The sequence below is a fragment of the Gallinula chloropus genome, assembly GCF_964237585.1.
Source record: "Gallinula chloropus genome assembly, chromosome: 2".
NCBI classification, from domain to species: domain Eukaryota; kingdom Metazoa; phylum Chordata; class Aves; order Gruiformes; family Rallidae; genus Gallinula; species Gallinula chloropus.
In genome coordinates this window covers 52094642-52122025 of record NC_140086.1, presented here as the reverse complement: position 1 = coordinate 52122025, position 27384 = coordinate 52094642, and the positions used below count along the sequence as shown (strand labels likewise).

Sequence of the window (27384 nt, the reverse complement as noted above, 5' to 3'; positions counted from 1 at the left end):
CCAGCCAATTTGCCCTTGGAGAAGACAAGGGAGAAAGGGGTAAAGTGGAAGCCTGACATCTAAAAATTGCTGTGAGACAGAAATAGAGTATATATGCACATTTAGGATTTATGTTTGAGAAGGTGGTAAAGCCTGCTGGGTAGAAGAGGGGGGTGGAGAGCTGGGGAAGAAAAACACCTTGGCTTCAGTCAGCCCAAGACAATGCTCTCTGAAGTTGAACCTCTAAGTCCTGGGGTTGGCTGGCACCACGCGGCTGTGCTCCCAAGGAAAGACTAACAGGACAGAACATACAGAGCTCTCTCCAAGACAGCTATATGTTGCAGTAAGTGAGAGTGGGAATTAATTATTTAGGAAGATATCAGCAGTACGAACAATGGTAATGGAGCAGAATTGAAGGAAAGCTACAAGGAGGCAAAGTGTGATTGGAAACTCCAGGCTCTTCCACTATCCTTTAATGGAAATGGAGGACTTGTAAGTTGAGCTTTAATTAGCATTTTCACATCATTTTCAAACTTTAAAAAATAGTATTTTGCAATTATAATTTAAATTACAATTGACCCATTACAGTTGTTCAACTACATTTAAAGCATACGCAGGAGGGAACCATGTATTGCCTATTACAAAATCCCCAACGTTCATGCTCTTCCAGAAAACTATCAAAACTACAGCACAATTACACACAAATACACTACCTTGTAACCAACTGTATTCCTAACGTACGGCAAAAAGCATCTAAATTAGGTGTTTTCTAGGTTACTGTAAATACACATCTAAAGAGTAGGTTTCCTTCGACTTCTGAAGAAAATATTTCCTATATCCTCATCAGGTATAAGGCACGAAAAAAGTGCTGCTGAACATATCAAAATGGGATGAATTTTCATGCACAATATGAAAAATAAGCTTTTCCTTAGCCTTGGATTTTTGGGGTGGATTCTTTAATAATTTTCTTCACAAAAATGCAATAGTATATGAAACTAGAGTTAGCAGGCAGCAAAGGCAAGAAAGGTCATAAAGGGAAGGTGGCAAAATTATTTCTTTATGCCATGTGAGAGAATATGTGAACACGTTTTAAAACTTTAGGTTTAAAAAGCTCATGGCCTATCTGCCTACCTGAATTCTTCTACACTCGCCTACACTGCAGTACCTGTCCATCTGTCATGGTTTAACCGCAGCTGGCAACTAAGCCCCACACAGACACTCACTCACTCCCCCCACAGTGGGATGGGAGAGAGACTCAGAAGGGTAAAAGTGAGAAAACTCGTGGGTTGAGATAAAGACAATTTAATAGGTGAAGCAAAAGCTGCAGGCACAAGCGAAACAAAACAAGGAATTCATCCACCATGTCCCATGGGCAGGCAGGTGTTCAGCCGTCCCCAGGATGGCAGGGCTCCGTCACACATAACAGCTACTTGGGAAAACAAATGCCATCACTTTGAACATCCCTCCTGCCTTCTTCTTCCCCATCTTTATATGCTAAGCATGACATCATGGCATGGTCAGTTGGGGCCAGCTGTCCTTGCTGTGTCCCCTCACAACTCCTTGTGCACCCCCAGCCTGTTGTCTGGTGGGGCAGGGTGAGAAGCAGCAAAGGCCTTGGCTCTGTGTAAGCACTGCTCAGCAGCAACAAAAACACCTCTGCGTTGTCAACACAGTTTTCAGCACAAATCAAAAACACAGCCCCATATGAGCTACTGTGAAAAACATTAACTCTATCCTAGCCAAAACCAGCACATTCTCCACCCCTTATTCCGTATTATTTACATCATGCTCAGGTACCATACAATTTAATACAACCACCACCCCCCTTCCCATCCTTTGTTTTAATAGACAGATATGACTCCCTTAGCCTATCTGAAATGTCTTTAAACTGTCCACTGAGATCATTTAGCCCGTGACTTTGGGGTCCATTTGTTAAGGTAGTCACTCAGGACAGAAGGGGGGTTCTGTGTTGCATGGAACTACTGGACACCAAAGCCAGGTCAGGTCAGGCCACTGCTGCATTTGCTCTGCCTCTCATAAGGCTTGTCCTCCATTGATTAGGGTGGTTCCTGCTATAGTAGTTCCTGTAACATACGACTCATATCCTGGGTTACAACAATTTGAATCTTTGGGACAGGTTATAGGGTTTAATATTGCAAAGGACTCCTGCCTGGCTCCTAGCCTGGCTAACAAGAAGGGGTTCCTGATATAGCAGTTCCCATAACAGGCAACTCGAATCCAGGGTTACAAAAATTTTAAAATATTTCCATTCACCCCTGGTTCCTTTGGACTAGACTGCAGAGATCAGCCATGGGCAACACGCAATTTGATATGAATTTTAGATGAAGCCATTTATTGGATGAAATCACACAGATTATATACATTTGTTACTGCAAACGTGGCAAGCTAAAAAACTGCTAATTGGTTACATACACTGTTTACACCCCACTGATTGGTTAGTGATTATAATGAGGTCTGATAAACATACCTTATAGCTCAATATCGTTAGTTTACCTTTGATGCCTAAAAACGTCCGCACACCAGCTGTTTTGACCATCTTATTATGGTTGGTTCTTAACATGTTCCACTACTCCCAAGTACCTTCCTGTAACTTCTTGGTTTAGGGTAGGCTGTACCCCTGTCATCAAGGCTGCAGTGTTTTGAGAATGTGATTATTAAAATCCTCTCAGCATGAGTAACTTTTCCTGTCTCATGGGAACACGAGGATATTGTCAGGGCCTGTGTCTTCGGTGAAGAGAGCTAGGCCGGCAGGCCTGCTGCCTTCCCCGACACTAGACCACCATGGTTAACATTGTGATGAACTCCTCCCCTCGCCCCTGCTCCAGTTTGGCCTTACCCACAGGCTGCCAACCCTTAGCAGTGTACCTGCTCCAAGTAGAGCCTTAACTATAAGCCACAGTGTCTCCAAGGGTATACCTGTGGCAGCATAGGCTTATCTACAGCCACCAGTATGACCACCTTCTACCCTGGTTTCAGCTTAGATAGAACTAATTCTCTTCCTAGGTCAAACAGTGCTTTGTTTTGAATTTAGTATGAAAATAATAGTGATAACACACTGATGCTTTTCATTGTTACTAGGTAGTTGTACACTAGCTTACACTAAATCAAGGACTTTTCAGTGTCCCACAACCTGCCAGGTGCACCAGGAGCTGGGAGAGCACAGCCAGGACAGGTGACCCAGACTGGCCAAAGGGATATTCCCTGCCATATAACATCAGGCTCTGTATATAACAGGAGAAGCTGCCAGGTGGAGGAATCACTGTTGAGAAACAGATTGGGCATCTGGGTTTCTTTCTTTCTGCATGTGGTGAGCAATTGCATCACTTGTGGGTTGAGGGGTTTTTTTATTATTGTTGTTGTTGTTGTTGTTATTATCTTCCTTTGTTAAACTGTCTGTATCTCAACTCATGATTTTTATTTCCATTCTCCTTCCCAAACCGTTGGCAGAGGAGGGGTGAGTGAGCAGCTGTGTGGTGCTTAGTTACCAGCTGGGGTTAAAACACAACACTTACCCACAGCCACAGTCCCTTCAGAAGTAAACCTGTTCCAATCTGGCTTTACCCATAGCTGTAGTCCTTCCAGCAGTGTATCTGTTCTGTCATGGGCTTATCCATGGCCAAACACTTTGAGGTGCTCCAGAATGACTTCATGCACAGCCACAGATGTTTCCAAGTGTACTTTCTCCAGCATAGACCTATCCTTGGGCCACAATCCCTTCAGGGGCTGCAGCACAGACATAACTATGGCCACAGATACTTCAAGAGGTACCTGCTCTGACACGGGCTCATCCACAGCTACAGAAGCTTCAGTGTGTCCTGCTCCCATGTAGGCTCATCCTTTTGACTCGAGTTCATAGTGGAGTTCCATCCTGTCCAGTACAGCAGCACAAAACAAGCCTAGGCACGTCACCATTGCTGTTACCAAAATGTTTCCAGACATAGTATAGTGAGATGAGAAGAGGAAAACTCCTCTGTATTATCAATACTATTTCCAGCACAAATCCAAAACATAGCTCCATACTATCTACTATGAAGAAAAGTAACTGTACCTCAGCTAAAACCAGCACACAGAGCATCATCTTATATAGAGAGAGGGAGAGAGAAGAGAGAGAGACAGTGTGTACAATTTGATTCCATAACTTCGATGAAGTAGGAGAGCATAATCCAGTTCTTACAAACCATCGAGGTGGAGAGAAATTATGTGAGACACTGAAGGTCACAAAGGTTGCCTGTGGAGAAGTTAGGATATCGACCAAAATCCATTTTTGTCAGCCTCAGAACTCACAGTGTAGGGGCACCAAACTCATTTTAATTTAACAGCTACAAGTATTTCATATTTTTATTAGATATAGCTATCTATTTATCTCCTGCTTTTGAAATTTCCAGGTGCTTCTGCATTGCATTTTTCATCCTCAAGTGCAGAAATCAGGAACAGCTTTTTTTTTTTTTTTAATTAAAACCGAAGGTACACTTTTTACCCAATATATGAATATTTACTATTTCAATTACAACTTCAGCAGTTGAATCATTTAAAAAAAAAAAGAACAACCCATCATCAAATATGTAGAGTCAAAATGTCAGGGGTAATGGTGATACTGCGCCTCATACTTTATCTTTTAATTTATTTTATGTCTTTATAATGTTTTCTCATTTGCTTCTCAACTACTTGAAAACCCATTTTTAATCACTGTTTTTGGCACAACACTTTTTTAGTGCTACCCTTCCTTACTTCAGGGTGTTGTGTATACCACTAGAAAACCCTCTGGATGGCATCCTTACTAGAGATAAAAACAATAATCATTCTTTTCCTCCAGAAATCTATAAAAGGGAAAATGCTGGGGCATAGAAGCCAGTTAGACAGAGGAAATTACTCCTTTGGATTCATGCCAATCACTAATAGGTGTATTTCATCACAGTTTAGTATGTTCAAACTACTTTTCTTGGGTGAATTTTAACACTTGATAGACAGAAGGATATAAAGTCCTGTGACTTTTTCTGGATAATCATCAGCCCAGTACCACTGTAGTCCACACCAAGAAGGGAAGTGCAGAGCTTAACTCCAGGGACTAAAAAAAGAGGCGTGTAGAAACATCCTCACCTTGATCCAGGTGATGATATGAACACCTTAAACATCTCATTTGTTAGAACCAACAATAAGTATTTCTTCCTGAAGATGAGGAGTGCGAGTAGCTTTGGGAGCCTGTATGCCCACGCATGAGCAGTCATGCATTACACATTCATGGCTGCTCCACCTTTCGCAGAGTTGTAGCGGTTGGAAGGGACTTCAAGAGAACATCGAGTCCAATCGCCCTGCCAAAGCAGGTTCCCTAGGACTTATCACACAGGTAGGAGTCCATACGGGTCTTGAATATCTTCAGAGAAGGAGACTCCACAACCCCCCTGGGCAGCCTGTCCCAGTGCTCTGTCACCCTCACTGTGAAAAAGTTCTGCATATTGGTGCAGAACTTCCTGTGCTCCAACTTGCAGCCATTGCCCCTTGTCCTGTCACCACAGACAACTGAGAAGAGGCTGGCCATTTCCCTTTGTCTCCCACACACTTCAGATATTTATAAACATTAATCAGATCCTCTCTCAGTCTTCTTTTCTCAAGGCTGAACAGCCCCAGTTAATTCAGCCTCTTGCATATACTCATCTTGACCATCCCCAGCATTTGGTCCAGACATAATGCTTAAATCACCAGGCATTAAACCTGTTTTGCTGTTTGTCCTGGTTTCAGCAAGTTTTCTTTTTCACTAGAAAGAGAATGGCTGTGGGATTTCAAACCCTTACACTTGTTCCCTGTGCAAACAACCTCTGACCTTAAACAGAGACAGGCTACTTTGCCTTAAGCGTAATTTGATGCATGCAAGGGAGCAGGTTTAGTTCTCTTGCCTTATTTCTAAACACTCATTTGTGCCCAGGGTAATTGTCAACACATGTTGCAACTTTCCCATTCCACTGAGAACCAAAATACTGGTTAGGTTTTCCTCCGTGCAGCATGTAATCTGTCAGCTACAACTCTTCAACTGTGGTTTATGGTAAGGCTGACATTTTCTCAAGAAGTAGAAGCATTTGCTCTGATAAAGAGCATCGTTAGGAAATCTCATTTGTTGGAGGCTTTGCTGGTGCAGCCCGGGGCAGTGGGGGAAGATGGCTCTGTTGCAAGGGCTTCAGTGCTGCCAGCGGGCGTTCACCTGGCTGCCTGTCCTCATCATCCCGCTCGTCGTCCTCTGGTCCTACTACACCTACGTCTGCGAGCTGTGCCTGGTGACACTGAGCAACCCTGTAGAAGAAGTGGCCTATCTTACAATATTCCATGTTCTGTTTGTGCTCTTTGTGTGGAGATATTGGAAGTCTATTTTTATTCCCCCAGTGCAGCCAGGCAAAAAGTACCGTATGTCCTATGCTGACAAAGAACACTATGAAAACGAAGAAAGGCCGAAGGTGCAGAAGCAAATTCTTGCCGAAATTTCAAGGAAGCTGCCAGTGTACAGAAGGATGGGGAGTGGAGGTGTTCGATTCTGTGACAGATGCCAGCTAATAAAACCTGACCGTTGTCACCATTGCTCTGTTTGTGCTATATGTGTGCTAAAAATGGATCACCACTTGTCCATGGGTGAGTAACTGCACTGGATTTTCTAACTACAAATTCCTTCTACTGTTCTTAGCATATTCTTTGTTGTATTGCTTGCATATTGGTGCAACAGTCTTCAAGTATTTCATTAAGTATTGGACAGGTGAACTGACTCATGGACATTCCAAACTTCATGTCCTTTTCCTTCTCTTTGTGGCAGTCATGTTCTTCGTAAGCCGTATGTTTCTGTTTGGCTACCATTGTTAGCTCGTCAGTCGAAACAGATCTACCTTAGAGGCTTTCTCAGCTCCAGTGTTTCAGAATGGCGCCTGAATACAGGGACCCTCAGATACACTGCTAGAGTTGCCAACAGCAGCTTGATAGACGCAGGAAGGAGAGGGGAAAGCCGACCGAAAGCAGTCACTGCCCTGGCGACCACGTTCCGCAGTGCCCAGTAAGAGGTGCACCTCAGGAGGGCAAAAGGTCCAGGAAGGAATCTCACTGGAAAGGCAAGTGAGCAGTGAGGGCAGTGATGGGGGTGAAGTTCCTCCAACATACACCCTCTGTGAGAGGAATTACTTCTGAGAAGCAAGCGCTGGAAAGCTTGCAGTGGGCACGGGACAGAAACTTGATCCCTGGGGTCGGAACAGCGTTTAAGTTATCTGCCTGGGAAGCCATAGGGAGTAGCCTGTGGGACTCGGTTAGCAGCGGCAGCAAGGAGGGGAAGGAAGCCGCCGAGCACTCCATTTTGTGGAGATTAATAAGAGAAGCTTTAAGCGCGGGGAAAGAGGAGCGGGCTGCGGTTGCCTACTCATTTAGCCCGGTTTTTCCCGCCGGCATCCGGAGGGCCGGTCTCGGGAGGGCCGGCGTTGCCCACTGCCGCGCCGCCTCCGCCGGTATATCAAGGTGGAGGACCCGATGTGCGCCCGCGCCGTCCGTTGCCTTCGGCGGGAAACCCCGTGCAGCGCGCGGGGCGGGGCCGACCGGGTCCTCGGGGCATAAAGAGGACCCTGAAAAGAATGGGAAGAGTGGACAGTCTAAGAAAATAGGGAGAAAAGCAAAACCAGTATGAGGGCACAGAAAACAAGTTTTCCATGGTTTTTAGTGCCATTCCAGGCTTCCTTCTCAAAGATTTTGATCAATTATAAAGAATACACAAAGTGTAATGAGAACCACAGAAATGGCTGAATGAGATATCTCTATAGTCTCAAAATTTTTTGGGAGCCTTGTAGACCTGAAGCAGCATTAAACACCAAAGATCTGCCTTTTTTCTTTTTTTTTCCAGCTATGCCACATTATTTTCTCTAATAGAAATATTATTTCCTCTCATTCTGTGTAATGTAGGGACAGTATTAAAGGCAACTTCAAGTTAAAAATATTGTGATGGTGAACAATATTCCTCTTCAAAATACCTAACAAGTGAAATTTAATATACGTATGACCTTTTATTTCTATGTGCAAATTAACTGAAGACTTGTTTGCTTGCAAAAAAAATAATGCAGCTTTGAGCTAGAGAAATCCATGCTATTTTTCCAATTTATCTGGGTGAAAAAGTCATTCATTTTACTGTTTGCTCCCCGTTACCTGAATATCCCTGGCTTAGAAACTGGAGACTTTACAGAGGAAGTTCCCAGGTTGTCACTGAACTGATGAAGGCTCTGAGCAGATTGTTGGCTGGTGTTACAATTTTGTAGCGATGGCACAGAGTAAACCAGCACCCAAAACACACAAATACATACATCAGAGTAAAAGAAAGAGCAAGAAGCTGACAAAGCTGCACAGATCCTTATTCTGGAGTCCTAGGTCTGGCAAAGGGAACCACTAACCTCGAGAGAGAATATTTCTCTAGCACAGGTACTGCACAGTTTGGCTGTAACTTCTGAATGTGTCTTCATCTACTCTCTCTTTTAAGCAGAAGTAACTAATAAACCGCTACGAGTATTTTTGACATTTTCATTACATGGTTTAATTACATCTCATTTTAGAGATGCTGGTCACACTGAACTGGCAGAACAACTGCTATAGAAGAGTGAAAACATTGTCTTTTCAATAAAAAGGGAATAAATAGCTCAGTATCCTCTTACCTACCACTTAGTGTGCACCTCTGTAGCAAAAAATGCTGTGCCCATTCTCTCCAGTAGTTAGAGACCCACTCAGGATGCTGATCTAGGGACTGGAAAGGGAACTATACCTTGCAAATACCTGGCAGGAATGTTGATTTCTGATGTGAAGTACATTTCTCGTACAAGGGGTGTATATAGCACCCTCAAAGTCTGGCAGAGAAAGGAAATAGTTCCCTTGGTTGACACGGTTCAACTTGTAACTGCAGAGAGTGGAGGGAAGGGGGAGCACTTAAACATGCACTTCATTAAGAACACATTAATACGCTTTCCTCTAAAAGAACAGGAAGGACATCCCTGCCTAACCCACACAGGGACATATGCAAAGGTTTCTAGGCATAACTGGTAGAAATTTTGTGCAATCTTGATAAGGTCAAAGCTGATCCAAATTTCCTTTTTAGAATAATCCAAACCACCGTGGTCCTGCAAAAGGTTATTTTTCTCATTGGTATCATTATTACAAGCATTGCTATTACCACAACCACTTCTACTACAATATTATATTTCTGTTTAAAAGTAGTAGTGCATTATTGGTGCTGCTTTTATTAATTTGATGAGATTCTTCTGGCCCAGGCTCTTCAGCGCAGGCTCTAAAGATAAAATTTCTGCCACAATAAGAAAATTACACACACTGCTGGTGTTTTCAGCAAACGCAGTGGGCAGCCCCTAAGCAGCAGGCCAGCAGGGTTGAAATCAATAGGGGCCTCTGACACAGAGCATGCTCTCCACTACTCAGTCTGCATCCCAGACAGGCTGACAAGCTGAAGATACTTGCTACATCACAGGTAGGTAGGTAGGTAGGTAGAACACAACTTGTGTTACATCTGCTTTGGACTGAGGTAAGCATGTACTTGGCCTGTGTGACTCTGTAGATTCAGAGGTGTGGCTCTAAAAGACCCAGTTTCAGTCTGACATCTGCTAAATGCTATGGAGGGAAAAAAAAACAAACCAGGAATTTGCTTATTCTCCAACTTCTCCTTATGCTCCATAGAAACATTATTTGTACTTTCATTTTTAAGAAGGGCCTAGGAACAAGAGCAGTAGCTGGGTAGTCAGGATTTGAAAAGATGTCATACATTTAGTTCTGAAAGTTAAAAGGTGTGAAATATAAATACCATGCAAATTCACATAGATTAGTCTCATGATTTTTGCCCTGAAATATTTTGAAAAACTGCAAGTTTCCTTCTGACTTTTTCATCTTTTCCACAAGAAACAAACCAGAAGGAATGTATGACAAATGTGCAAGTCCCTGCTTCAATGATTTCTCTTTTGCATATTGTATAACCTCTGCATGTAGAACCAGAAATAGCCTAATTAGAGGTAACTATTTTCCCTAATTTAGAGACTTAAGGACCTAAGGATCAGCTCTTGAGATAAAGAAAATAGTAATCATTTCTCCTGCCTACTGCAGAACAAAAATATTCCTTCATTTTGTTTTTCTATTTTGCTTTCCTCTTACCTTACCCTCATCAAAATTTATAATCCTACAGAGGTCCTAACTAGTTTGTTACGGAGTTTTTTAGTGTCAGCCCTTCAGTTTTATTTTTCTACATCTATCAGCAACAGGTTGTAGGCACAGCAAAGGCTGGATGACCAGCCATCAGAATTTGGACATCTCTGCTCATCAAGGAGATAGCTTTCAGAAGCACATTAGAGTGCTCTTACATAAAAGTGTGTTTTACTAGACACATAAAATGGGTCAAAATGTGAATTTAAACTGACGTTATTCTTCGCATGAAGAAGACATCCCTTCATTCGACTTCCATTTTATGTATAAAGCAAGCATTGGAATTTTCCACTATTTGTTTATCCCAACTGCTGAAATGGACACTTTTAACATAACAGCACTCAAAGTGCTGTGCTGCTCATCTCCCCCTTTTGATGGCACAAATAAAAAGTGCCACTTTGCCTTACGAAACCTTACAGATACGATTTGGTCAGCTTTCTAGTACTATTTAGGACAAACAGATTGTACACAAAGCCACTAGAGGCAGTTTTTACCTTCCTCTCGCGCCCTTCAACTCTGTTCTTGACATCATACGGAGTAAAGGAAGCTGTTTATAGCACAAACTGCGGTAACAAAAACCAGACACTGAGTATCTGGGATACAATCTGCATGTGAGGACGTAAGAGCTCCAAGCTAAATTTAAGCAGAGGCACCACTGCAGTGGCTGATTAGATACTTCCTGAGCATTGCCTAGCAAGACATCCAGTGGAATATAGGCATCCAGTGGTAGCAAAGCACATCACTGCAACAGTGGCATTCATCAGACAGTTGCAATTAAACCCAAGTAGGGTCTAAGACCTGAGACCAAACACCTCATCCACAACTGCAGTTTGGTTTACAAGCAAATCACCAGAGTTCCCTGCATTGCTGCACCCACAAAAAAGTCACGAGCAGGTTGGAGACTCCATATACGCCCTAGGCACACAAATCAATGCATTCAAGCATCTCATGTGGACTGCTTTTAAAGTAATTACTGGCTCCACAGAGACCCATGTGCCTTTACTAATGGCAAAATAAGTGGCCATACTGTATAAATGGCTTGTATTAAGGACATACTGTACTAGTTTCCTAAATAGATCCTAAAACAACCTGGGTACCTCAGTTGTAACCCTTTCTTAAAAAGGAAGTGGCCTTTGCTATGAAACTTTGCTCGTGAATAGAGTATCAATGACTCTGGGATCTACCAGGATGCATGTGGTCTTTCAAGGTGTTAGAACATTAGCCTAGATAATATTAATTAAATTCCCAATACAGGTAATGCCTAGAAAAAACCCAAGGCAAAACTAGCCTGTCAGGTGACATACAAGCAGTGCTGACTCACTGACACACAGAATTTCCTCATTCTCAACCACAAAATTATGTATTTCTGCTCAGTGACTTCATTGAAAGCATATTGGTAAGTCTATAGTATGGTTTTCTGGTCTTTCAAGCATGTGCAGAACAAAGATTTCCCATGAAGAGGGTGGAGAGCATTTTGTCTTATGTATGTCACACTTATGTCAATCGTCACCAGATACTGTTTTTCTCTGGTAAGTACTCACTAGAAGTATTTCCATTCACGAACGTGTACATGACTTTTACTACTGGCTACATTGCTAGAAAACCTCCACTGCCCAGAAAGTACAAAATAAAAGGGTCCAGAGAACCAGACTGGAAACCTCTCCTTTCACCATCTGGCCCTGTACCTTGTGTCCTGAAAGTAGTCATATTCCTTCAGATTATGGAAAGTTTGGCAAAAAAGACCAAAACCCAGGCACCCAATTTAACAAGTTGCTTTGGAGATTATGGGAGGAATTTTGAGTGAAGTAACAATCATTGAAAGTTCTGTTCTGTTATTTGACCAGTTATATCTGTCTATTTTTGACTAGTTGATATCCTTTTATCAATATCTCTGTGCTGATTTTAATCTCTTCCCTGTGGAGTGCTTTTCAGAGGAAGTTGGTCTCTCAAGGAAAATTCTGGAACTTCTAAGAACAGGAACTCATCAGTCTGACAAACAATACCAAGAAAAAGGTGTTGTAGGACTGTTTCAAGAGTACACAACTTCCTGCGCTTCTCAGATAAGAGAGGTCGTACTGATGTCCATAAAACTGGTATGCACTACCATAAACCTGAACAAAAGCATCTTAGGATGGGGAGTAGGAGTACTCCTCAAAGAGGCAAAACATTTTGTGGAAAAGTTCTTTGTTCACAGGTTTTCAGAAATTGTCAGGATATTGGACTCCATTACAGAATTTCTGGTCTGAAGAAAATTATGGAGATATTTCAATCCCGTCAGGAAAACAAAACTGATGTTGCTAATTTAAGTCTTTTGAAAATGTCAAGATTCAAACGAAATTTTCACAATTCTGAATGAGGAAGTTTACTGAAAAGAAATCCTTTTTTTTTTTTCTAGGGCAAGGACAGCTAATTTCAGTAAACTCATTTGTTTGGGTTTTTGAGTACTTAGGGTTTTTTGTCCCATCTTCAGATTCCAACTCTCGTGACCAAAACAAATGAAATTCAAACCTGTCCTCTAAGTCCAGAAAAGCTCTCCTGGCTTCTACCAAGTTAGACCAGATATCTACAATTTTCCACTTAAAAATAGAAAGCAGAGCTCTGAAACGTTCACTGTGGTGTAGGCATACATCCAAAAAGCAAGGAGCTGCATCGATTAAAAACATTGCAAGTAGAAGTGTGCCCTTTGAGCCACTGGCATGCAAAACCTGTTCTTGTTGGTCATTTAGACACCATGACTGCACAAGGCAATTTATTATCACTCATATTGAGACCTCACCAGCACCTTTCCATCACTGAATAAGACACAGGCCAGGTTTACTGGTGCTTCTCTTCACCAATTACCTTCTCCCAGGTGCCAGTGTAGTCAAAATAGCTATCATTGTGCAGAGAGGACTTCAGAGATACACCATCAGTCGGAAATGGGGGAGCAGATAGTGCAACAAGAGCCTGAAATAAAAGCAGGTGAAAGAGAAACATTCAAACAGAGTTTCAGCCGTTTTTAGCAAGTCTATTTATACCTCACCATATCCTTTGAAAACACAAAATTCTAGCCCTAATTTATTAATGGAATGTGCCAGCACCAAGTTATTTTTAAATTTAGAATATAAATGGCCTTCATGAACTAGAGCGAGCAGGCAGCATCTGACATGAGTCTCAGAGCTAGTGTGAAATTTACTTTTAAATTGCTGCTGCCTTTCCAAAAATTATGCACCGTGAGCATGTGGCTTCACTCGTGTTAGCTTTTTCTTTAATTAGAAAACAGAACCGCAGGAAGTGGCACATAGAAAGTATCTTGCCCTTGCTTGGATGTAAATAATCCTCTTGGCTTATTTCAGCTGTTTCTTCCCAGTTAAAATCAAGTTGTCAAAGGAATACAATCCTGAAAAAAATCAGAAATGTCCAGATATTTGTAAACACAAAAAGCAAACATTATTTCTCCTTTTTGGTTTTTTTTTTTAATTTTTTTTATTTCCCACCCTTTACTTCAGGAAGTAAGGAGCCTGAGGGAAACAGAAACAAAGAAAACAGGGAGGATTTCTTTAGCTCTTGGGGATTTTGATTCCCAATATTAAGTGCAATGAAAAAAGGGTATTCTTCTGTAGAAGTGTTCCTCAAAAGAACCTTGCTGTGCTGTCTTCAGCTGGAATAAATCTTCTGCCCTTTTAGTTACACACTGCGTTTTCCAATGGCTGTCCTCATCGCAGCTTTATAAGCCCATTAGAGACGCGCATTTGAGTGGTTTAGGGAATGACTAGACACAGCAAATTATTTCCCATAAATAATTTATTTGATGGCTTCAAAATTCTCGGCGTTCCTGTAAGAAGTGCCTGTCACGGAGGAATGCTGGTAAGAGCAGCTTTCTTCCCCGGTCCCCACCACCTGACCCAGCGCCCTCTCCACAACCCACAGAGAAGCTGCTGAAGTTCCACCTGGGATTTCTTCCTCTGCTAGTCTGTTAGCGGGAATTTTCCTAACAAACTGGAACTGGGTGAAATCCAACACCTTCCTGATCTTCTTTTCCTTCTGAGAATTAAAAGGGAGAACTGCATTGTCTTGCAAACCAACATCCTTCAGCATGAGTCAACTTCAGGACGAAAAGTGTGGCAGCCAAGAGTTTGGTCTCACAAGCTCTTCAAAGGAGCACTGCTATTGTAAAGAATAAAGATTTACAAGGCTAAACCATGGAAGGTTTTGCAAAGGTTCAGTAAATATTTTTTATACTCTGTCTTCGTATTTCCAGAATCTGGTACACATAAAAGTTGTTTTGGAGTTGGTTTAGAGCAGATGAAAGGATTTTACCAGTTTTCATTAGTTTTAGGTTAAAAGAACCCCAAACTTTAAATGCTTGTTTATGTGAAATATCAAAGTTCCTCTAAGATAAGTCTTTGATGGGAGAAAAAGTATGTGTTGTGATACATAAAAATGCAGCTGAAACATTGCTACATACGGGGACATTTACTGAGAAGGTTTTTATATATTGAATCCATTGGGTTTCCATATACAGTCACTGACCTCTAAAAGAACAAATTCCTACTATATTAGCTTTCTTGTATCTGTCAGTCAAGAAACTGTAGGGTCCTTGAGTTAGTTTTGAGGTAAAAATATCAGATAAGTCTTTCCCACTACATTTGTCACTGAAATTTTAAAATAAGCTGAATTATTAATTAAGATTCAATGTAGTAGCTGCATACTAAAATGCTGGCAATTTATCTATCACTTTTAGTAGTTGAGTGTGTTTAAATTATCTCACCTCAGCGTCTGATAAACAATCAATGGACTTTATTTAATAGCTTCATCTCTAGTGCTAATTGTATCCATTTAAATGAAATTATTCTGATTGTTATTCCATGTAGTGATTTGGTGATATGAGACTTCTGAAGAGATATTATTGATTTGGGGCAACCAAGCACCATCCATTATAGCTGTGAAGACAGGAATTAAATATAAATAGTGGGCTATTATTTTGTGGATGTCTTTGTGGACAAATAGGGTAGCGGAAGCAGGATAATTACAGATTTGCACTAATTTGTCTTCTTGATTTATAGGTATTAGATTCCTGAAAATAAAATGAGGGCTGCAAAGTAATCAAGTGAAGCTGGCAATAGATATAACCTTGTGACTTCTTTAGTGAGAAGGACAATGATTCATGTGCTCTCAGAGTTTAAAAGGCGTTTAGGCACCTAGTTTGACATCTGTTGAGATTTTTGGACAGGTAGATAGAATTTAGGAAACAAACTAAACAAATTTTAAAAAAAAAAAGATTCATTGCTGCAGAATACATCTACTACACTGAATGGAACCATTAAAAAAATAAAATACATGGGGGAAAGATAACTTTTGTGCAACATTTCTGAGGTTGTGGAGGTATGATTAGCAGAAATAAAAGTTTTACTGCACATCTGAAATGTAACATCATCAGCCAACTGGACCAACACTTGAGAAGCAGCACCAGAACCTGCATTAGTCTCTGTCAGTACACGTGATATGATCAAATCTCACTTTGCATTAGATGCAGAGTTAATTTAACACGTCCTGTAGTTATTGGTAATAAAATCACACCCTTGATGACATAATGAATAGCTGCATTTCTGCTTTGAAGTGATTGGGTAAGGTACAACAGCTATTCACCCTCACTGCAGGAATTCCCTTACTTACCAATTCATTAGGGCAAGCTTTCCCCAAGGAATTCCTTAACTGGATGGTGCATATCAGTTGGGCCACTCATATCAAATACAAGATATGTTTCCAATTCTGTCCTGACTACCAGGCCATTTTCTGGAGGCTCCCAAGGTGGGTGGCATCCAAGTGCAGCTTAATTTTGATCCAGATGGCTAGGGAAAAAATGAGGTAATTGTGAGATTTAGAGCTTACCCTTCCAAGGGGAATGTCTGTTAAAGTCACGTCCAACATATCCCAACATGGGCATCCATGCATTTATCCAACTCTCCTATGGGCTGCTGGGCAAAGAAATCTCAACTATGGATGCAAAAGTGCGTTCTAAGCAGTAAAATGAAGTGTTTCAATTAGCTATGTCATGGGCCCTAGGAGATGAGCCTGACAAGAGTAAAGTGTAAGAAGTTACTGGGATCTGTCCAACTATGCCAAGACCAATGGGCTTCTCAGAGCAACCAGAGGCAAAGATGATGTTACCCACAGAAATATAACTTTGAAATAGAACAATGATCTCTGGGAACATCTTGGACAGGTGGGAGTTGATAAGAGGTTTGAGAATCTAAACTTCAGACTGACATCCATTTGCCATTATGCAGATCACCCAAGGTTTTGTTTATATTTCCCTAACTCCATCTCCAAAGCCAGGCTCACGGGTCCTGAAGACTGTGAGCCTACAAGCACAGCTCACACTTAACTCCAGTTTTCATGGATATACAACCCTGGACAAACAACGTCAGTTAATATATTAAAAGGTTTATCTAAGTTGGTTGTTCATAGGTAGTGCGCAAGCTGCCTTTAAAGAGAGTACCTAGTTGAAAACACCCAGGGGGTTGTGGAGTCTCCTTCTCTGGAGATATTCAAGACCTGTCTGGATACCTACCTGTGTGATATGTCCTAGGGAGCCTGCTTTGGCAGGGGGGTTGGACCCAATGATCTCTCAAGGTCCCTTCCAACCCCTACAATTCTGTGAATCTGTGAAAAGCAAGAGGGACGCAGAACTTGCTGTGCTTACAGACATCTGAGAGTCTTTTCTTTCAGAGCCACATAAGTCGTTGTAGAAAACTCATGTAGCTACCATGCTAAGTCTTTTAGAGCTTCAGGAATCATAGAATCACAGAATGCTTTGGGTTAGCAGGGATCTCAGAGATCATTTAGTTCCAACCTCCCTACCATGGGTGGGACACCCTTCACTAGCCCAAGTTGCCCAAAGCCTCATCCAAACAGGCCTTAACCACTTCCAGAAATAGGGCTTCCATAACCTCTCTAGGCAACCTGTGCCAGGACCTCACCACCCTCAACCCTTTGTAAAGTTGTGGCAAAAGAAGAAGAGGCACCACAGAAGAGACAGCCTTTGTTGGTAATAGCCCTCATGCAATTTTTTTATATTTACAGTAATTAATTTCATTTGAGTTATCTTTGACTGGTTTTAATTGCATTGTCAGGACATCAACCAAAACACAAACCTACTATGAAATTCATTGGAGTTTTTAAAATTAACTGATGAAGGAATTTGACATTAATCTACAATTTTCCTCACAAAAATGAAGATACTTCCAGTGGTAAAAGACATTTCCTATTACCTAGGATCACTTTACTAGAAATCAGGTGTCAGATTGGCAAATCTCTGAGAATCAGAGGCAACCAATAAGCAGAAATACTGGTAAGCCAACTGTAACACATAATTAGTCCAAAAATGGGAAGAAAAAAAAGGGAAAAAAATATTGTTTCAACATTTTCTTTAGCTTAAATATAGCATGTTTCTATTCTTGGATGTATTTCAAACCTATTCTAAAAAGAAAAAAGAAAAAAAAAGAGGCTTAAAGTGTCTTTCTGAGTTGCAAATCTTTCCATTTTTGGTGATAAAAAAATGCCTGGATAAGATCAATGAATGTTTATACAGAATCTGAAAGAGTACAAACAGAAGGCACAATCCAGTTATTCTTTTGATGGCAAAATTCTGTTACTTATTCTGTATCTTGAAGCACATGAAACCCTTCTGTGGAATATAACAACAAAGAAACTATTAAAGAGCAGCTACTCACTGCACAAAACTGGCTCTGACTGATGCCCACTTTTGATTCCCCTAAATGCTGACGTCGTATTTTGCCACCAAATTATAAGAATCAAAATCAGCTTAATCTTGACAGTTTGCAAGTAAGTCATGGAAACCATGACACACCATTTGAATGGGAGAGCACAGGGACAGTGGATGGAGAGGAACGTTAGTTTTTAGGGCCGCTTAATGTGCACTGCCTGCAAATCAGGCACAGCACACATTAATTTCTGATCTGTCTTACAAGGACATACAGTTCTTACACAGTGGAGCCCACACCATTCCACTAAGATAGGAAACAGGGAGCGTGAGCTCCAGCAGTGATTTTTATAACAACCAGACCAGAAAGATAAAGTCTATGGCAGCATCTTGCACAGTGAGGATTGCAAGACAGCTTTGGATGAGGAGTGCTGAAATGAGCCTACGGAGCGCAGCCCAGTTGTTACTGTCTGAATGATAAACCTCACAGAAAGGCAGAACAGCTGGGTCATAAGGGACAAGCAATGAGACATTTGTGGTGCGCTGCTTGCTGGGGCAGCAGCAGAAAAACACTCTGAGGCTCCAGCAGTGGAGGCCTGCAGTCACTTATGGTACTGACAGTCCTTCTGCTGAAACTAGGAAGGCAGGAGAGCAATACAGAAAGTATGCACATGAGAGGTGTATCTGCTAATAGCATTGATTGTCTATACGTGACTTCATTACAGGCACAGAACTACTACTGCAGAGCCTGCGGGGGAAGAATCCATCACAGGGCTCCTCACTGCACAGCTGGTACTGCACAGGCAGAAGAGCTTCCACCAAAGTTATCACCCAAAAACTTTAGCGCTGACTGGCACCAGCACACATCTGCAATAGTTCCAGCCAAACTTTGCTTTTGATAAAGAAATTAAATACTAAATACTCTTCTCCTGGGCTGAGAGCTCTGCCAAGCATCAGCCTAGTGAGAACTTTTATAACAAAAATTTATTCATTTCTGGGAGCTGGAGTTTTATAATGGGTAGAATGAGTCACTCTTTACTAGTGCAGTAATAGAGAGCTGCACTCTAATCACAGATTCCCATCTGGACCATTTATTTGTGAATTTATCTTAAAATATGAAGCCATTTCAGCCACAATTTGGCTTTTCTCCTGCAACATTTTACCCTTGTTTCCTCCTTTTCCTTTCACCAATAAAAATATTTCCCCATGCCTTTTTTACCCACTTAGATCACCTTCACACTTTTCTTATATTCCAACATTTACAGCAGCAAAGAAAAGACTAACTGCATTGGAGAATCCAGGCGTATCTCCTTTCTTTAGCCATTAGTGCTGTATATCCTAAATTTATTTTTTTTTATTAACAAATGAAGCCTAGCATATAAATTCATTAGTTAAGACACTCGGGTCTATATTAAGGAGGATCAACCATGCAGTTCCAAGAAAAATCAGAAATAAATTGTAAATTAGGAAACAAAATTCTATTGCTTCTCCAGTGTAAGTTTGGTTGGCAAATTTCACTGAGTACTGCAAGTTGTTTAGTTAACATTTAATAGGGTGTTGTGGTTTTGGTGGAGGAGGGGGTGCTGCAGGGTGGCTTCTGCAAGAAGCAGCTAGAAGCTTTCTTCAGGCCCAACAGAGTAAACACCAGATGACTCAAGGCCAGAGTCGTTGTTGGCCTATCAGCGATGGTCACAGAGCCTATGGGAATCACATTTAGGAGAGAAATTATGCAAGCAGCCACTATTTTCCACCAGAGAAGGGAGCGAGAAGGTGTATGAAACTGCAGACACCAAGCCCAGTGAAGAAACGGGGGCAAAAGTCAGTCCAAGCACCAGAGAAAAGATGCCCCTGCAACCCATGGAGAAACTCATGGTGGAGCAAGTTGTCCCCCTGTAACCTGTGAAAGATGACAGGGAGCAAAGACCCAACCTGCAGCTCATGGAGAGACCCCACACTGGAGCAGGTGGAAACATGCAGAAGATGCTGTGACCCACTGCCTCTGCCAGCACTCGCAGCACATGGAGAGAGATAGATGCAGAGATGAGCAAAAGAGAGACCCACGCCGCAGCAGGTTTACTGGAAGTAGGCTTGTGACCCTGTGGAGGTCCAGGCTGGAGCAGTCTGGGCTTGAGAGGCTGAGAGACATTCAATGATTTATGACTGCACCCCATAGCAGTGACCCACACTGGGGCAGCTGGTGAAGAGCTGAAGCCCCGTGGGAAAGGACTCATGCTGGAGAAGTTCATGAAGGACTGTCTCCCGTGGCTGCTCCCTACAGTTCAGCAGGGGAAGGGTGTGAGGAATGCCCACCCACCCAGGTAAGAAGAAAAACAACTCATGAGGAACTGACCAAAACCTCTGTTCCTCCAGTCCCTGCCCCTCCTTGTGCAACAATGAGGGGGAAGAAGGGCAAGCAATCATCACTAAAGGAAGTCTGCTAAGAAGGGAGGGGTGGGGGAAGATGCTTTAAGATTTGGTCGCGCTTCTTGTTATCAGACTCTGATGTCACTGTGTGCAGTGTAGTGTAATAAATTAGAGAGGTTTTTTTCCTTTATTCTGTGCTGAGTCTGTTCTGCCCATTACACTGATTGTGGAATAATCTCTCCCTGTCCTTATCTCGACTCCTGAGCCTCTCAATATATATTTTCTCCCCTGTCCAGATGAAAAGGGGAATGATAGAATGGTGGGCATCTAGCTTCCAGCCAGGGTCCAAACAACACACAAGGACACTAAATGTATTCAGATTATAATTTTTAAATCAACATATAATCACAAGGATAATATTTAAAACCCTATGCTTAGCCACTAATGATCTATTATAAAAGTGACCACAGTATTATGGCAACTCAAACATAAGCGATAGCATGCACTTAGCGTGCAAACAAAATGCAGTTTAGCCTAAAGCTGATTATCTATGTAGTGTTTGAGTTAGTTCAGACTAATCTGGAAAAAAATGAGTTTTAGTAGTATCAGTATTCATGTGGTTAAAGGTGCTTTTATAATTTGAGAGTTTTGAATAGCAAATGCAACAGATGGATAAACAAACTCAAATGGATGGTGATCTACAAATTATGAGGCTCAGCCAGAGATGTCAGAATTTTGTTGACATTAAGTATCTCATGCTACCAATACCACTGTCACTACCTTCACAACCAGACAAGATACCTCTGTTGAACAGCTAAACAATTAAAGAGGAGCTATTAAGAAGTCCAATTAACTCAATTAGTAGTCAGTCAGCACACTAAGCAGTTATGTCATACAAGGAAAAGCAGTAAATTTTACACTTTTACAGGAGGTAAACCTAACCTGTCTTTAATTTTTGTCATTGAGGCAGTTTATTTCCACAGGGTCCTCAACAGTCCCATTTGAATATCTCATACACTGGTATCTGATATTCACAGCTGTGAATTAATAGATTCCTTATTTCTTACTCTACAGGAGTGAGAAAGATTTAGGAAGGAAAAGATTTGATTATTCAGTTTCATAATTATTTGGTGTTTGACCGTCATACAAAGTCATATAATGGACAGCTCCCAGAACTAGAGGCAAGTAGCACTGCTCTGTAGTGAGCTATATCCTTGCACTTCAAGTGAAGATGATCTGAATCCCATTTCAAAGATGTGTTCTGAAGGCAAGTGAACCACTGAGATTATATAGTCAGCTGACTTGATAACAAGGGATTTATAGGCATGAATAAATGCAGGTGAAGAACCAACTTGCACTGGTAGCAGCACCTCAAAGCTGAGCATTTCCTTTTACTTGCAACTCTCTGGGAATTAAGAATGTAAAAACAGTAATGAAGACTAGTATTAGTGATTGCATGGGAAAATGAGATAGTCAGAAAAAGTCAAGTTTTGAAGAAAAATCCTTATGCCACTTAAATTTGTAAGAAATCTTGAAAGAAATGGGTGTGCCCAAGGTGGTCCCAGTGGCAGAAAATTCTCAGCTTATCAAAAAGGTCCTAAAAACATCCCTTTTCCGAGGTATATTTAATTTTCAGGTTGTGAGGGGAAAGGTCTCATATGTTCTGAACCAGTTAGAATTTACAAAGGAAAAACTGAACTAGAAGGAGAGAAGTTACACCTATATGCTTTGAGGATCTGTGCTGGGAACTCTGCTCCTTGGGGTTCATAAATGGAAAGGATACGAACAGTGAAAGAACTACACAAATGAAACCAGTTTTTTTCAAGATAGTAAAAAACTAACAACATACAGAATTATCTCACGATACTGGGTGACTTTGCAATAAAATGGCAAATTAAATTCAGTGCCAATTAATGCAGAGTAATGCACATAAGAGAGAAGAAAATCTGTCCATAAAAGCAACGATGGACTCAAAAATAGTTATTACTACTTGAGGAAGTATGTTGGAGTAATTTTGGACAGTTCTCGGAAAACAGTGACTTAGAGCTCAACAGAAAAATTAAATGACAGCAATTATTAGGAAGGGTGGGGAACAAAACTAAAAGCTTCATTTTACTGCTGTGTAAATCCATGACATAGGTGGACATGAGATATAGATGTAGCTGTTCCTTCTTTAGGAAGAAGTAGCCAACCCTGAAGAGATACAGAGAGGACAACAAAGATCATTACTATGCCATAGAGCCACCAGTGGCAGAGCAGGACAGTGTCCCCTCCAGCAAGGGTGCAGGCCCCCAGCACCAAAACAAAGCAAGCAGAGCAAGTCCAAGGACAGTTCTTGTTCCAAACCCCAGTCGCCATCAGGTATGTCCCCTGTCAAAAGGGCATGTCCAAGGACAAGCAAGAAAGTCAACAAGGCCAAGCACGCCATACCCCCATAGAATGTAGTTCATACAAGGAGCCAGCAACAAGGCTTGGGTTTACCAAGGCTCCTGGAGCAGTGGGTGAGGATGGGTCAGTTGTTCATTTGGTCTCTTGCTACTACTGATGGAGAATAAAGGGCATGCACACATGAGGAACCTTAGCCTGGGCATCTGTGCAGCGTTGGAGCATGTTAAGGAACGGACTGGGTTTAATGGTCTTTGTAAATGAATCAGCAAAATGGAATGCACAATTTTACATCCCAAACTTGTGTTAATACAGTGACTAAATGATTTGTGATTCATTCCTGCCCCGCTCTATTTGAGCAAAGGATAAAAATATGCTGCCACTAGTTGCCCTTCTTTGCAAAACTAGAATCAATATTTTTAACTAAGAAAAGACTAATGAGGCTAAACAAAAAAATAAAAAGACCAAAAGTTAAATATGGAATTCTAATAGCTCACTTCTTAAAAATAAAAAAATATAAAAAAGGGTCATACAAGTTTATTTCATAACTGTGAGTTAGCCAATAACAACAGCTGGAAAATGCATTCCCCTTTCTGTGCATGGTGTTGACCCAGTCGGAGGTCTTATTTACAGTGAGTTGAAAAATTGTTACATTTGACAATAGAGCCGTTAGTGCTTTCAAATTTATAGACATACCTAGAGGTAATTGTCAACCATTTCAGTGACAGCCATAAGCTATCCTGAAAAGACTGGCAGCTTTTCACAACAGTTACAAAAAAGGAAGTTGTAATCCCAATACAAGCAGATGAACAATTACAGGAATACCAGGAGATGTTTGGAACAGATTTTTGTCTGAAATTTTTCTAGCAGATTTCATCTGGAATGTAGCACTGGAAGGGACCTCCTGAGTTACTGAATCCAATTTCCTATTATCACTGCTAACGAACTCAGAAACACCATGAATTTGGCAAGAGCTCTTCAATGGTAAACTGCCAGTCTTCCTGGCTTAGCTTCCAGAGGGAAAAGCATCAGTAGGTAGCCAGCCATGGCTGAATTTACTGAAAATTGCTGCTGAAAGGTAACAGTTTCTCAGGGACTGGCAGGAAACTGGAGTTCACAAGGTTGAGCACCAGGATAGAGATAACAGAGCAGAATTACACTGAAGTCTGCCTAGAGGAGGTCTGAGGATGGCTGGATGCCCCAGGGCTTGGGAGTCAGAAAGTAAGAAGAAGCTAAAGAGCTCCAGGACAGAGGCTTCAGGGATAAATATCTGTTCACAGATTAATCATGCTCTTTCTTAACACAAACTGGTGAAAACAGCACACGAACACCCCCATTTGTGTAACTTCCAAATCCTGAGGGCAGTTTCTGCCAACAGTCTTGTCTCCTGAGACCTCCTCACAGACCATGGCACTAATTTTTAGTTGCTTACTTCTTAGAGCTCAAAGCAAGACTGGGTTTAGCCAAATATTAAATCAAGGCCAAGGTAAATTCTTGTCTAACCACTGTTGGTGAAAAATCCAGTTAAAAAAGCTTAGAGGATGGTAGTCCATCCATGCAAATTTAAATCAATAGGTAGAAGTCTAGTTCCTTGTGCAGTGTTGCACCTTAAGAACTTATTTCAGAGTAGTGGGACAATGAAATGTCTCTCATCCTCAAGTAGGGTTTCCCATGAGAAGTAGGGGATGGGAGAGAGGAGACAAAAGCTTCATCCACCCAGAGCCACCCACCAGCATCTCTTTTAGTAATTCTTGGCAGGCTCACTAGACTCCCCAATGCCAAGTACATACAGGAGAAAGGATTAAACTACATAACGGGTTGTTGGAGATTAAAGAGGTGGATTATTTTAATGATGCCCACTGTTCTGTGTTCCTAATTGGCGAACCTGACACAGTTAAAACTGTGCACACTGCTACATGTGAAAGTAAGAGATAGACATGCCGTGGATTCTTTTCATTGAGGGTGATGATTTGAAATGCCAAGTCCTAACCCAAGAGTGGGAGAAACAGGCAACAGTCCTCTCTGAGGACCAACTGGATGGAAGGCAGCTTTGCAGAAAAGGATCTAGCACTCCTGATAGACAACAAGTTAAGCGTGAGCCACCAATGTGCCCTTGCTGCAAAGAAGGCTAATAGTATCCTTGGCTGGATTAGACAAAATATTACCAGCAGGTTGAGGGAGATGATCCTATACCTCTACTCACCACTGGTGAAGCCACACCTGAAATGCTGGGTCCAGCTTTGAGCTCCCTAAAATGAGACATGGACATACTGGGGAGACTCCAGTAAAAAGCTGTGAAGGTGATGAAGGATGTGGAGCACCTGACCTGTGAGGAGTGTCTGAGAAACCTGGGACTGTTCAGCCTCGAGTAGAAAAGGCTTGGGGGGAATCTTATCCACATGTATGAATAGCTGGTGGGGAGGTAAACCATAAGGAGTGAGGCTCCTCTCAGTAGTGTCCTGTGAATGAGCAAGAGGCACTGAGCACAAACTGCAATACAGAAAATTCCATTTAAACATAAGAAAATACCATTTGTTTTTGAAGGTGGTTGAATACTGGAAGAGGCAGACCAGAGCCGTTGTGGAGTCTCAAAATCTGACTGTACATGGCCCTGAGTAACCTGCTCTCAAATGAGGCTGCTTTGAGCAGGGTGCTTGGACTAGGCAATCTTCAGAGGTGCCTCCCAGTCTACGTTATTCTGTGATTCTATGTTTCTAGAATTTTTACTTTTTTATAGTAACTGCCTCATGACCCAGTGACTTTCTGTGTATAATATAGCAGTTATTTACACAGTACTACTTGAAACAGAGGAATAACCATTTATAAGTAGCCCTGAGAAAATTTTAGCATGCTTTAGTACCTGGGGTTTTCCTGCAGCCAGTGAGGCAGGAAAGCACTGTGACCTGTACTGTACAGTCACGAGGTGATCAGGCCTGCACTTGGGCCTTACAATTAGAGGGTTTATTCACAAACATAAACCAGAAATCTTCTGTTCTTCCCCCTGTGCAGAAAATAGACGCAGACTGCAGAAGATGATAGTCTCGGGATGGGAATTTGCGCAGTTAACTTGACACTACAGAATGCACCAAGTAATGTTACGGCTATTTCACCAAACATTGCTCAGAAAGTGCAACCTATTAATGTGATCTGTGACTCCTCTCCCACTTCTCATACTTCCCTCCTTTACTCTGACCCTGCTCACACCATCAGTGGCCGTTCCTGGCTGCCCTGATGTTCTCTGCTTCTCTGTGAGAGGTGGCAATCCTTTCTTGGTCTCCACTGCTCCTCCTAGCCAGGTCCAGGAGAGAATTAACCTTGCGTTTATTTCCATGCAGTGCAGCGCAGTGCTGGGGGCTGCAAAGCTGGAGACACCACCCTACCCATGCCACTTGTGGCCCTTGTACCCAAATGGGGACAGCAGCATCTGTGAAAGGGAAATTTTCTCCTCTGACTCTGCTGTCCTACTGCCAAGGAAAAATGACAACCTGACCCTTTGTCAGCAGGATGTGTTTTAATGGGTTGTTGTTGTTCCATGAGAAATCCACCTGGTGAGCCCATCAAAACTAAGGTGACAGTCAGCACAGCATTTGCTGGGTAGCAATACGCTTGGACAACTTCTGAAAACACTGGTAATGTTTCCTCCAACGTCTCTTCATAGGCAAAGGACAGACCTGGTGATTTTGCCAATCTGCAGTGCCCCTGCCCCTCAAAACATAAAAGATACTCCTGGAAGAGAAGTCCCCTGTCTCCAGCCCTCAGTACAGGCTGGGTCCAGAGCAGCCCCTGGGCCTTGCTGCCTCAGAGCCACCCTGGTGCTGTGGGAAGAAGGAAAGTTATCAAAACCCGATAGATGGCCGTCTTGAATGACTTTCATCTTTGAGCATAGGGCACCAGGCAGGGAGTTACTAATTGCTGGGAGCAGAGCTGAATGCCAGCAGGCATTCCAACAAGAGGTCAAGTCTCATTCTTGCTTCCTGTGTATAAGGGAAGGATAAAAGGAAAAAACATTATTAAAAACTTCATAAAACTTTTCAAAAGCGAAAGAAGCATGGTCTTCTTCTGACACTGGCTGTAACTTCTTGTTACTTCTGAACCATCAGGAGCCAAAATCTGATCTCCATAGTAAGTCAAAAGGCCATTCCAAGGTATCAGCAGATTTCATTTGTTTGAGGACAGTGTCTTCTCAGCTGGATTTTAATTAACAGTTGATTTTCTTCAAATGCAAAAAGCAAAGGTTGTGTGTCTTGTAACACAGAAAGGAGATTTGCAACACGTCTTGAGAGCTTCACTGATTTGTCCGTTATCCTCAAGCATTGCCATATTCTTCTGTTTTCATGTGGAAATACACATAAGTAAAAAACCAAAAATGGAATTGTGTCTTATGAACTGAGGGGGGAAATGGTAATAAAAATAAAATTCACACCAGGCATTTAAGGACACTATTTTTTCTCCAATATTGCTGTGTAATGCAATCTTGACATCACAATACAAACAGCCAAACAACATTTGGTCCAAATTGTCATGTGACTTCACTAAACAACATAGTCACTAATAGTTATGGCTAAATAATGCAAAAAAAAATAATCCCATACTGTAAATAATGTATTGATCTGCTGATGGACAGCAATCACCAAATACTTTGTTAGATAATGTGTCAGCTAGACACATAATTGGTAGACTAATGAATACGATAGTTCATATATAATTTACTCAAAGAAATATGCCTAATT

At 41.7% G+C, this 27384-nt stretch overlaps 1 protein-coding gene across 1 annotated transcript; it reads left to right on the top strand.

Moving 5' to 3' along the window:
• Positions 1 to 6149: 6149 nt before the first annotated feature.
• LOC311189033 (palmitoyltransferase ZDHHC15-like) lies at positions 6150 to 6906 on the top strand (the record flags this gene model as incomplete). Its single annotated transcript, XM_084260617.1, is given in 3 exon segments — positions 6150 to 6605; positions 6607 to 6837; positions 6841 to 6906. Coding segments are annotated over 3 exon segments (753 nt in total).
• Positions 6907 to 27384: the final 20478 nt, after the last annotated feature.